Source organism: Mastigoproctus giganteus, chromosome 1 (genome assembly GCF_048544385.1).
Source record: "Mastigoproctus giganteus isolate SK-2022 chromosome 1, ASM4854438v1, whole genome shotgun sequence".
NCBI lineage: Eukaryota > Metazoa > Arthropoda > Arachnida > Uropygi > Thelyphonidae > Mastigoproctus > Mastigoproctus giganteus.
The window spans coordinates 96012175-96025470 of NC_143575.1; the positions used below are offsets into that span (position 1 = coordinate 96012175).

General features: G+C 37.1%; 1 protein-coding gene across 1 annotated transcript; it reads left to right on the forward strand.

The window, feature by feature from the left end:
- The first annotated feature begins 1000 nt into the window (after positions 1–1000).
- LOC150091017 (lysozyme-like) lies at positions 1001–12984 on the forward strand. The gene is made up of 4 exons (XM_090381197.1): positions 1001–1139; positions 2715–2815; positions 11832–11964; positions 12744–12984. The coding sequence occupies exons 1-4, from the start codon at positions 1034–1036 to the stop codon at positions 12962–12964; spliced, it is 561 nt and encodes a 186-aa protein (XP_090237323.1). The 5' UTR covers positions 1001–1033; the 3' UTR covers positions 12965–12984.
- The last annotated feature ends 312 nt before the right edge of the window (positions 12985–13296 follow it).

Here is a 13296-nt window from a genome sequence, read left to right on the forward strand (position 1 = left end):
ATTGGAGCATTATGTTTAGATATTGTCGAGTCTGAAAACAAAGAAAAGAAAAAGCAGTTTAAAAATTTCACCGTCAAATTAATTGAAATTATTGTTTTCCTCGTTGAATTATAGGAAAATTTTCGAAATAATTCGGAGAACTATAGGGGGAAAAAAAGATACTAATGATGCTATGCATTTTATATTTTCCCAAATCAAATGTATAGGAAGTGCTGCCATCTATCGTGACTAAAGAGACTATTCTTATATTGTTTTCATATACGTTACATATTCCATCGTACATTTTCATGTTTTTTTTTTTTTTTGTCTGTGCATAAGAATTATAGCAGTTCTACAAAAAAATAAAGCAAAGAAGTTAATATGCACCGTGTCTATCCCAAAATGTGAAATACGTTTTGAATTTAAAAAAAACAAATAGTTTTTCATTATATAAACTGCTTTTCTGACTTTTGAATGAAGTGAAAAAAATAACTGAATCTAACGGAAAAGGAAAGGGAGGCAGGATCGTACTACTGGCCACCCATAAATGTGGACTGCTTGCCTCCCCTCTCGAACAACTTTCATATATTCCATTTTCCGCCTCCTTCTAATAAAATAGAAACAAACGCGTTTCCATAAGCACTTGTGTAATTTTGATAATTTCCCTCCAATATTTTGAAAGCCAATTTTTTGAACATCGCAGCATCAATTGTAAGGAGTGGGTTGATGGCATCCAGGAAAAACAAAAAATTGGCGCCCCTTCAAAACTGTTCTTTTGGAATTTTAGCATTTTTTTTAACCATAAAAAGGCGCGCCCCAAATATGGCGCCCAGGGCACGCGCCCCACCCTAATTACGCCACTAATTGTAAGCACCTTTCCCGTCTGTTTCCTATTTATATAATACTGTATATTAGCAATGCGCCGTGTTCGTGTACACCGGATATAAGAATTTCTGCTAATATGAATCATGGGAAGTTCTGCAAATTGACAGAAAGGAAGAACCAGCGAGTTTGCGGATTAAATATGTTTCATAGTCAGTGAATACCTCACAAAATGAGGCTTTTAATACAAAGTCTCTTTTGGTTTGTTGGTCTGTTTTGTATGTTAGCGTGTGATTATACAAACATCTCCAGACAATCGATTGTCCAAAAATGGCCAAGTGAGTAGAAAAGATCTGTTTATCTATTAACACTAAAATTATTAACAAGGTACGCTCATTCTTTACTGTTTTCTCCAACGTTCCAAAACGTGTTGGAAATGATATACTGCGAAGTTTGACTTCTTACGATAAGAAGGATTAATTGGCTTGTATTTCCCACAATCCTAATAGTCATGCCTAATGTAGTGTAAGTTGCTAACAACAAATTGTGTAGTTTTGGTTTGTTGTTCTGTTTTACTGTAAAATTTTAGGCACGTTCACAAATATATATTAGAGAGGAAAAAAGACGCAAAAAAAGAGAAGAAACAAATAATGACAGATAATGAGAATGAAGATACAAGGTAGTAGTATATAAAAATTTAAAATATTAGATATAAGGCAAATAAAAACAAATGATAAATTTAGATTTATTTGGCTTTATTTGCCTTTTATCTAATATATTAATTTTGTACATATATTCCTATCATGTATCTTCATTATTTGTTTCTTCGCTCTTTTTTTCTCTCTAATTTATTTCTTTTATAGTCTGCAGCCACTTACGTTCGTGGTTGTCTATTTTAATTTCTTTCTTACTTTTTCCTAATTGTTTTATTTTTTATTATTATCTTTCATATTTATATATGCTACGCGCCTATTGTCTTCAAGTCCGTCCACCTGCAATAAACACCCAGTGGACGAATTTTCACGAAAAATACAAAAAGAAATGTCAGTCCACACCAAATTTCATTAAAATTGTGGAAATAGAAATCCAGCAATAATGTGTACCATACAAAATGTATAGAAGAAAGAAATTCATGGATTAAATGTGATTTTAATGCAGTATGTTTGAAGGTAGGGGTGTCTTCGACTTTGGTCATAAGTTTAAATCTATTGTCCCTTCCTTTGTAAAGAGTGAACAAGGTAGGATCAAATGTTTGCAGTAAACGGCATAAAGTCCACCGATGTTAGTACTTGATTTTCATTAATTAAGAATGGGTAAGGTAACTGTTTCCTATTCGCTTCTTGTCCAATTGTTTACCAAAATGTTTGCTGGTGTTGTTTCTGGAACATTAATGAATTATAGTTATTCTCAAATTCTCCACATTAATAAATAGCCAATGGATTTTACTAATTAACAAGTTTAACAAAAACAGTCTTAGTCATGTATTACAAATTGATCTTGTTTTTAGAGTTCATCTCTTAAAATAAGACCATTTTGTACCTCTCAAAAGAAGGCAATGATCTCATATTAAGAGCTTATTTTAGTTTATCTTGGTAAATTGGACATATTTTTTTCAGCTTGAACAATTGAAATGTGAGGGATGTGATATTTTTTTTCGAACTCTGCTTCTCCTTAATGACCATGCCGTTTTAAGCCCACAGTTTAACTAATTTCCTCGTTCATTTCAGCATGATCTTTGTTTTTGTTTTGTTTTTTTAATAGCAAAATAAATTTTAATTAATTAATCAAGGCTTACCTTAATGGAAGAATTTCTGACTTAACCAATTCATTACTTCAAGTTTCGAATAATTGTAATGAAAGCGTTCATTCGTTGGTGACAACAGACATTTTACTGACTCGTACTTCTTTTACAGACCCAACTATTGATCCTAATATGAAAATGCCAAAGCCAACTATTAGTCCTAGATTGAAAATGCCAGAAATGACCGATGAATGCCTGGAGTGCATATGTCAAGTAAGTTCACTTCATTCTTTCTTAACGATGTTAAGTTTGTTTGTTTGTTTGTTTGGTTTTTTTTATTCTATTTCTTTGCTTTTAACCTTTTTTTACGGTATAGATGTCCTAAAATCAGTGATATCGCCCAATCCAGAGAGTTGGAAGAGAAGCATCCTAGTATCGAGCAATAGAAATAATATTTGGGTAATATTGATTACTATAAAAGTAAAAATATTCCTTTTGGGTTTGGTCTGTCGAGAGAGGTACAAGAAAGTTACGAAAAATAGCGTGATCCGATATTCTTTGCATTTCCAGGCTTCAGCTTTAAAACGGTGTTCTCAGGCCTAGATTCTAGATTAGTTTTCGCTTTTTACTTTTCAAAAGCTGATGGCTCTAGTCTCTGAATGACCACAAGCGGTAACCATTATGCGAAAAATGAGTACCGCCATTTTGTTTATTGTCACCTGTAGTTATGATTCAATAGAGCGCAGATTCTGTGAATAAAATTATATTTGGAAGTCAGACTTTAGAGAAAATGTCAATATTAGGGGCGGATTGTTCTGCGCTATACTCTATTCTAAGTAGAAAAAATTATGAAATAGCACTTTTACAGCGCTGTTTCGCAATTTTAAGAAAACCGTTGTGTGTGGGGGGGGGTTAAAAATTGTCTTGTTTTTGTTGCTGTTTTGACTTCCACCCTACTGAAGTCCCACCCCACAAACGCAAATCTGTCTTCAATTCACAAAAAATTATAGATTCTAGGGTGTGTAAAGCAGGTGTTACCAGAACATTAAAGACATTTATTTACAAAAAAATTACAACCTTTAATGAACATTATATACAGCATTTACATAAAAGAAACAAATAATTACATACGAGCATACCAATTTCCATATATTTGAACCATACTGCAGTACATTACACTATCTCTCTCTCTCATCCACTATTCTCAATTTACGAATTATTAATATCAGTTGTATCTTACTAAATGTGAATCCTCGATGATTACTCAATCATTCTCTTACATTACCAATTTTTATCACTTACATCAGTAAAACTCATTTCAGCTCTTATTACTCTTTTTGTATATTTGTTTCTAGCCTTTAACACGTGAAATGTATTACAACTGGTATCCTCTTACCTCAGTAATGTTCACTATAAACCCCTCATTCTACTTTAATTACTCTCTAGTTATCATCTTAGTCATACCTCTTTACTCATGAGGTTTCTCTATTAATAATAAATTTTTCTCTTTGCCCCTCATCTGGTTTGTTATCTTGTGTTGGCACCTGGCCTGATTTAATGATATAGATTAATACCCCTATAAATACAATTTCTTTACTAATTCCGTTATACTATCACTTTCTTTTTATTACCCCTTTACCACCCTTACATTATTTCACAATCATTTACATTCATAACAAATTATCTCAATCTTAGTAACTAACTTCCCTATTCCAAATTTAATTTTCGACCACCAAAAAATCTACTTCACTTCAACCCGCAAACTCACGACTTTCTGTCCTCGACCACAGAGAAATCAGATACCGAGTGGACACTTCTTCCCTTTTCTTTTTCCCTCAAAGTTTGGAACGCCTCCCCCAATGATTTGGTTTGGTTTTTAATGGCGCATTGGCAGCTGTGGCCATAATGCGCCAAATCAAAAATAAAACTAATACAAAAATATTGGTCAGCCTTAGAAGAGGCTACCGTGTCAAAAAGGTAAAAATGATACTGTGGTTAAAGGTTATATAAAAGGTATAAAATATAAACTTAAATCTTTGTGTATAAATTGATCGAGTGTAAAAAATTAAAAACGTCAGACATGTTGTCTCTGTCACCTAAAATCTGACTGAGTGTAAATGGTTCAGCCAGATTATTAAAAGTTCTAGAAAAGGATTGTCTAAAAACAGGACATTCAATAAAAACGTGAGAAACAGTTAAAATAACGTTACACGTCTCACACATAGGCGAGCCATCCGCCGTCAGCAAAAAGGAATGTGTTAGATGGCTATGACCTATGCGGAGCCGAGCAAGAACAACTTCCTCTTTTCGGACCCTGCGTAGACTGGACTGCCATTGCATGATTACAGGCTTAATATGGTGTAGTTTATTCGGGGTCTGTCCGTGCCAAGAGTCTTGCCATTGCGTCCCCCAAGGACTCCAACCAATCCCCATACTGTTTAATTTTTCCTTCCTTCTCCTATTTGGTGAAACAACGCACAACAGCTGTGTCCCTAGCGCACAAACCAACTCTTCTGTAGAAATTTCTTATTTTATTTTTTTTTTTATATGGCAGTATGACCTTTTCATGTTTGCCGGTCACCTCCAAAACACTCCGTTTTGTGTTCACACCTTCTCTGCTAAATATGGCCAACTTGCCAAAATATCAGCCACTGTGACGCCGTTTTCTTTTTAGGCGAACACTGGACGTCCACTCATTTCCTGTTTACTTCCTAACGGTGGCTTAGATCAAAAGAGACGCTTCATAATGCCATTTTCACGGTCCTATTGTTCTTGCCCTCAGCAACCCTTTCTCGCCTGTTCTCAAATGGCACCCCTTCCCTAGTGCTGGTCCTGTTTGCTCTCTATATTACTCGAAATTATTTGTTTCCATTTAGTCGCTATTTAACATATACGTCTATAACTTTTCCATCCCCAAATCCAGTTTCTTCAAGATTTAACCTTGTTTACATTAAAACTAAATATTCAATCTTAATACTTACTATCTTTAACTTAATACGCCCTTTCCATCGCCCTTCCTGGATTTAATTTAGCTAAATAGATATTTCTATTTTAATTTGATGGTCAACTGTAAGATCTACATCTTACAGTTGACCATCGGTAGCCGTTGTTGTTGTTGTTGCTCTGGAGGTTTAATGGCACATCAGCTGCTAAGGCTATAATGTGCCTATTCACTTATTATATTAAGACATGAGTTTTCTCTAAATCAAAAGAAAATCAGAAATAATTGAAAAGCCCAGTTTGCCTGAGAAAGTCAAAAAATTCAGAAATATTTGCCTTATCACCAATCAGGTTTTCAAGAGTAATTGGTTTATGTAGATTAACCAGTGAGATCAAGGATGAAGTTCTCGCTTGTTTATAATAGGGGCAGCCAATAAGAATATGTTTTACAGTCAAATTGTTAGAACAATGTGTACATTGTGGTGGATCATCTCCTCTCAGTAAATGAAGGTGGGTCAGATGTGTATGTCCTATTCTTGCCCTTGAGAGGACTACTTCTTCTCGTCTCGATGTACGGACACTGGAGCGCCAAATTTTCGGGTCTTGTTTAAACTGAAAGAGTTTATTATTAGTCTGGGAGTGCCACAGGGCTGTCCATTGTGATAGGCAAGCAGCATGAATGGTTAGTGCATAATCTGATGCTGGAACAGGGATGTTGGTTACATCTAAGGTAGTTGGATTTTTTGCAGCTTTATCGGCCAGTTCATTTCCTAAAATACCGGAATGTGCTGGAATCCAGCAAAAAGTGACCTGTTGATTGGGTTCTTTAATTTGCAGTAATAAGCTTCTGATTTCATCTAGAACAGGGTGAACTTTATCTGAGGAATTACATAACGACATGATTGAGCTGAGGGAATCAGTGTAAATGACAGATTTTAAGGAAGAGTTAAAATGAAGATTTTCTAAAGCTAGTTTTATTGCGTATAATTCAGCAGAAAATATACTAAATTCTGACGGAAGGGAAGCTGATACAATTGTATTTGGAAACACTGCAGCTGCTCCAACATTTGAATTAGATTTAGAGCCATCTGTATAAATTGGAGAGAAATCAGAATATCTTTCAATGTGAACTGCGTGAATTTGGTTGATATTTGCTGCTTGCAAGGAATTCTTTCTCCATTGACAGAGGTAAGTGTCACAGATTGGAAGAGGAGGAGGAGTCCATGGAGGTTGAGTATAAGTTGCTACCTGCTTTACGGAATGGATGGAAATATTCCAAACTTGCACAAGTTCAAGAAGGCGAAGACCAGCTGGTTTTACTATGCTAGGTTTGTTTCTGTATAGGGTTTCTAACGGTGGGTTAAAAAGGTATGACCGAATGGGATGAGAAGCACAGCTTTGTATCTTGACAGCATATTTGAGTAACAGTGTTTTCCTGCGTAAAGTTAGTGGGGGCTCATGAGCATCAATGTAGAGACTATGTGCTGGCGACGTTCTGAATGCACCAGTTGCAATTCTCAAAGCACTGTGCTGAATGGGATCAAGCCAGCGTAATGCACTCTTTCTGGCAGAATCATAGATTGGAGCACCGTAATCGAGACGAGATCTGATTAATGCCCTGTATAACCGAAGAAGTGTGGTACGATCTGCACCCCATGTTTGGGCAGATAAAGCTCTGAGTATGTTTAACTTTTTTAGACATGAAGTCCGTACATTTTTAATATGATCTAGGAAATTTAACTTATTGTCAAGGGTTAATCCTAGAAATCGGATGTTGCTGGTGACCGGGACAAAGATGTTAGAAATTTGAAGTTCAGGATCTGGATGAAGTTTGCGTTGTCTACAGAAATGGATGGCAACTGTTTTCTGTTGTGAGAGCCGATAGCCGTTGAGGCTCGCCCATTGTTGAATTTTATTAAGTGATATCTGAAGCTGTCTTTCAATAGACCTCATGTTTTGAGAATGACAAGAGATGGAAAGGTCATCTGCATAAAGGTAAGTCTCAACTGTATTTGGAAGCTGCTTAGTAATACAATCTATTCTCAGGGCAAAAAGTGTGGCACTCAGTACTGATCCCTGTGGAACACCTTCTTCCTGGATGAAAGTTGGGGAAAGGGCATGTTGATATCGAACTTGAAATGTTCTTGTATGTAGAAAGTTCTGAATGAATATAGGAAGATTGCCTCGTAGTCCGAGAAGGTAAAGATCACTAAGTATACCATACCGCCAGGTGGTATCAAAAGCCTTCTCTATGTCTATTGAAACCATTACTAGATGTTCATGTTTGACAAAAGCATTACGGATGGCAAATTCGGCCTTGACCATAAGATCTAAGCATGATCTGTTTTGGCGAAAGCCATATTGACAATGGCTCATTAGATGTTCCGACTCAATGATCCAGACGAGTCTTCTGTGGATAATTTTCTCAAGGATTTTACTGAGGCAGCTTGAGAGAGATATGGGTCTATAGCTATTTGGGTTTGATGGATCTTTTCCAGGCTTCAGGAATGCCAAAATTGTAGAGTGATGCCAAGATGCTGGATAAACATTTTCTAAAAATATGCGATTGTAAAAGACCAGGAGGCAACGCAGAGCTTTGTCATCAAGATGTTGTAGCATGACATAATAAATTCCATCTGGTCCAGCAGCACCATTGCGAGCTGTTCTAATGACATGTAAAAGTTCAGAATATTGCAGAGGTTTGTTATATGGGAGAGGACGGGTAGTTTGAAAATGAATAGCATGCTTTTCTTTAGTGATTTTAATTCTTTGGAAAGAGGTAGTATAGGCTGACGTTGCTGAGATTTCTGCAAAAGTATTGGCTAAAGCATTAGCTATATCTACAGGATTAGAGAGATCTTTTCCATTCCAGGAGAGGATTGGGGAAGGTATGGTAGGAAACTTACCAGACAGCTGTCTAATTTTTTTCCATATTATTTTGGGATCGGTATTTCTGTGAAAAGTGGATGCAAAACGGGTCCAGGATTCTTTCTTTGCCTGTTTTTGTATGAAGCGTGCTTTTGCCCTTAATTTCTTATAATTAATGAGATTGACTGTGCTCGGACATTTCCGAAACAAATTCCAGGCTTTATTTTTTGCTCTCTTTGCTGTGGTGCATTTGTCATTCCACCAGTAATTATAATGCTTTCGGCCCGGCGGATTTGATATTGGTATTGTGTCTTTAGCCACATTTAGAAGATGCGACGTGATGTAATCTGTCACATCATCAATGTGCTGGAGGCGGATTTTTTCCTCATCGAGGTCAATTGATGATTGAAATTTTGCCCAGTCTGCTCGGACAAATTTCCACTTTCTGCAGGGTTGAATTGAAGGAGTCTTTGCTTTTAGAAAGTTGCATACTATTGGGAAGTGGTCACTGCCCATGGGATCGTTTATTACATACCACTCTATGGCTGGGACTAGTACTGGTGAACAAATTGAGAGATCTATTGCTGAGGTGTGTCCTGTTGGAAGCTGTACGTGTGTCGGTGCACCTGTATTGAGTATAGTGAGATTTAGTGCATCCAAAAAACTGTCAATTAGTCGGCCTCGTCTATCCAATTTAGGAGAGCCCCATAATGGGTGGTGCCCGTTAAAGTCCCCTAATATACAGAGAGGTGGAGGTACCTGTATAAAGAGGTCTTCAAGATCTTTTAAAGAGTTAGTACAGTTTGGCGGTAGGTATATTGAGACTAGTGTTATTGCACTATGGAGAATTATACGAACAGCAACAGCTTCTATATTAGTTTGGAGTGGGATATGTTTAGTTGGGATCTTTGAATTTACTAAGATTGCCACACCACCATGGGCAGCGCTAGCGGTATTTCGATCTCTTCGATAAATGCAATAGTTCTTTATCGAAGGAGAAATTTGTGTGGTTAGGTAAGTTTCCTGTAAACAAAAGGCAACCGGAGAATATTGATTAATTAGGTATTGAATATCGTCTGTGTTTGAACGAAAGCCTCTGCAATTCCATTGTAAGATGCTGTGGTTCATTTTGGTTTAGATGAGGACGATTCATCTGACTGTTTTTTGTTTGAGGAGGATTTTTTTCGGTCTCTTTTCGGGAAGGTAGGGCGACCGGTATCCATAGTATCGTTTGCGTGAAGTTCTAGTATTGGTTCTTCATGATCTGGGTTTACATCTACTTCCATACTACCAGTGGATGATTCAGGTTTATTGTTGTGTTTAGTAGTTTTCAGTTTTTCTTTGTCATGCGGGACTGTCCGAGTCTCAACTGGGATACTGATTGGAGTGTTGGTCGATTCAGTGGTTTTAATTTGATGTGTGTCTTTGACAGGGCTTGATAATGTGTTTTTAACCCAGTTAGATAGAGATGTGCAGGGAGGTATGGATACATCTGTTTGAGCTGCTGTTGAATTAAAGCTTCGAGTGTGAGCTGCATATGAACGACTGGGCATGGTCGACATAACCTGTCTGCGTGCCTCAGGGTACGTGACTTTGTGCTCTATTTTATATTTTTGGATTTTCTTCCCCGTTTTCCACATTTCACAAGATTTGGAAAAGGCTGGGTGACTTTCTTTGCAGTTTGGACAAATGGGACTTGAGGCTGAACAGTCTGTTTGTGTATGCTCCTTGGAACCACAAATTGGACAAATGGCATCACCTCTACATGCTTGTTGCGAATGTCCATATTTTTGGCATTTAAAGCAACGTAGAGGATTAGGTATGTAAGGCCGTATTCGGCAGTTTAAATAGCCAGCTTTTACTGAGGATGGCAAATCTGGGGTGCTGAATGTTAAAATTATGGATCGGGTTGGAACAAGATTTCCATCTTTTTTGGTTTTTATACGTTTTGCACTAATTACTTTTTGATTGCCCAGTTCCTGTACTAGTTCCTCTTCAGATACTGTAATCAGGTCCCACTCTGTGATGACACCTTTTGACGAGTTTAACGTATTGTGGGGAGTTACAGATACGGGTAGCCCAGCAAAGGTTGTTGTTTTAAGCAGCCATTCTGAATGTTTTGAGGAAGCTGTTTCGATTAGTAGGTCTCCGGACTGCAGACGTTTAACCATTTTCGGCGTACCAGCAATGGATTCCAAAAATCTTTGGATGACAAATGGTGACAATTTGCCAACAGGCTGGTTGGAGAGCGAATGTATTACAAGGAAGTTTGGCATCTCATTGCTCTGCACTTCTCTTCGGAGCCTTTTTGGTTGGTTTAGGTCATCATCATTTGGTATGTCTGGCCTTGAATTTGAAGGCTCTAGTGGTGGATAGTCATTTATATCCATCGTTACTCCTTTTCGCCCTGGAGGATAACTTTTCCCCCAGGTTACCGGCCCCGCCACGGGGAGGCAGGAGCAGTGCCGCTCGGAGGCCAAGCGGTTGAAGTGTTAGTTAATTAGTAAAAATATAAATTGAGGAAAATGTAAAGAAAGGTGTATTTCCTTCCTGTGTTCTACTTGTTACTTTTCAAGTATAGAACTGTTTTTTAAAGTAAAACTGTTTATAGAAATGTGAACGTAAAATATAATTTCAATCACTTATCAAGAGCACTTTATAAATCGCAAGAATATAGCTTGGCCTCGAAATACGCTTGGCACCCGGGGCCCATCGGTAGCCGACCTTCGAGTGCTCTGGCATATAAATCGTGGAGAATGCCATAGAACCATGTGAAGCCAAAGTCTCTGTCGATTTCCAGACACATCATATGTTTTGATTGTTTTTGTTCCAATAAAAGCATTCTGTATGTTAGACTCAGCTTTCACCATAAGATCGAACGTGGATCGACTTTTCCCGAAGTTGCATTGAATTTGATTGATAATTGAATGGGACATCTATACCATGCCAATCTGTTGTGGCTCATATTTTGTAATGTCTTGCCCAAGCAGCTGGTAAGGGATATTGGTCCCTTTCCAGCTGCCAGAGAAAATCCGGTACAGAAATGGCAATACTTGTGTTGGCATTTAACGACACAAACTGCTAGGGCCATATTGTGTCTTTCGAAATGGCAATAAAGAGTTCATGGTCTTCTCTCGATTCATCTGGTAGAAAACAGCTTAAAAGTTATCGTACTTCCTTTTATAAAGAATAGGCAGTCTACGATCAAATGTTTAACTATACTTGCAGTATTGCTGAAGCCCTACTCATGTGAGGGTTAGTACATTTTAAACATTTTAGTTTTGCCATTTATGATTTAAGAAATGATGTCTTGGAAATAGACTTCAGACGTACGTTTATAGGAAACTATTTTTAGTTGTAAAATATGCTCATGCAGTTGTCCTGCGCAATTTTGAAATACCATAAGTTATTGATAAAAGTAGCAATAAATTATTGATAAAAATGTTAATTTAATACTGCCTCTTTTCAATATTTTAATTAGGCTTTTTCTTCCTGTTTTGAGAGTCACATCTGTAACAACGGTTCTGATGGGATTAAATATTGCGGTCCATTTTACATATCAGAAGCGTACTGGAAGGAAGCTGGAAGTGCAGGAGAGCAGTTAGGACTAATGGGTAAAGTGATTTTTTTTTTTGGTTTATTTGTTCTATTCGAGGTTTTCGGGCATGAGTTTGGGCAGCCAGCGCATCATAATCAGTGTTTTGTCTTCAGGCACAGAAAGAAGTTGTGTTTTTCTGTTGCTTATTCCTTTAAAAGCTGTTTATTATTTAAAAACGGAAATAATATCGATCTATTTGGTTTATCTTTTCTCATCTAATTAAATACCTCTCATTAAAAAAAAAACTAAGAATTTTATTCAACTATCATACAAGTTTGTCAGTCAGCTAAAGTGTGGCATTTTTAATTAAAACTTGTGTATAATGTACGCAATGAAAAGTTTTGTTTAGAATATTAAATATATATTTCCTAACTACGAATCGAAAAATATAACCAGCTAGCTAATTGATATGAATATACTTATACTGGCGCAGGGGTTACTGCGGCCATTTTGTGCCTGTCAGCTGACATTAAGTGGGAACCATTTGTTAATGTCCTATGTTTGCGAGGTAGATCTTATTACTTTTCGAAATTATAAGAATTAGAAATGTTCTTGGCCGTGCACAACAGAAACGAGATAAGCACGAGCCGATTACCTCAACACATATATGAGGGAACCTCTGGCTTGAAAGTAGATTAAGCAACTGTTAGCACCAACCAACTCTTCGCCTAGAAATCCTGATACTCCATAACTCTTACAAAAAGGGAGGCTAGATTCGCGTGATAAATGTAATTATTCTTCTAGAAATAAAATGGCACGAAATTATTTTACTGATGTTTATTATTTTGGTTTCAGGTTTCGAACAGTGTGCGATGCGCAGAGATTGCTCCGAATTAATCATTAAGGAACACATGAAGAGAGTTGGTAGCGACTGCGATAGTGATGGAGTTATAACGTGCGATGACTTCTTCCTGATTCACATGATGGGACGTCCGCCCTCTTGTCGGAATTTGGAAGCAGCGCAGAAACGAGAAGTGTGGAGGAAATACGCCAACTGTTTTCCTGTGTGGGATTGAGTTGCCGAGCGTATGATCTATGAGGTTAATTATTTATTGTAATTTAGGAAATTACATTTTCTCAAATGGTTGCAGTTCTATGAATAAAGGAGCTTTTTCATTGTGTTTGTGTTGTCTTCAGCTGTAAGAGCTGTTAACATCAGGCTTTTAAAGTACAGTGCCCCACTAATGTCTAATAAATATTGGTGGGAAAAGTCTTATTAAAATCCACAATTTAATACGCACGCATTCAATGAGAAGTGAAACGTGTGATGGGCAAAGTTAGCGTTTCAGATACTATCCCATTTGGATCCTGTTGGCGTTTGCACATTTTTCGTGATTTGGTTAAACGC

What these genes read in the sequence shown, in the direction of transcription:
- LOC150091017 (XM_090381197.1), top strand. Translation starts at nt 1,034, where the DNA reads ATGAGGCTTTTAATACAAAGTCTCTTTTGGTTTGTTGGTCTGTTTTGT. An exon ending in GATTGTCCAAAAATGGCCAA is followed by an intron (nt 1,140 to 2,714) that starts GTGAGTAGAAAA and finishes CTTCTTTTACAG; the next exon opens with ACCCAACTATTGATCCTAAT. An exon ending in GCCTGGAGTGCATATGTCAA is followed by an intron (nt 2,816 to 11,831) that starts GTAAGTTCACTT and finishes TATTTTAATTAG; the next exon opens with GCTTTTTCTTCCTGTTTTGA.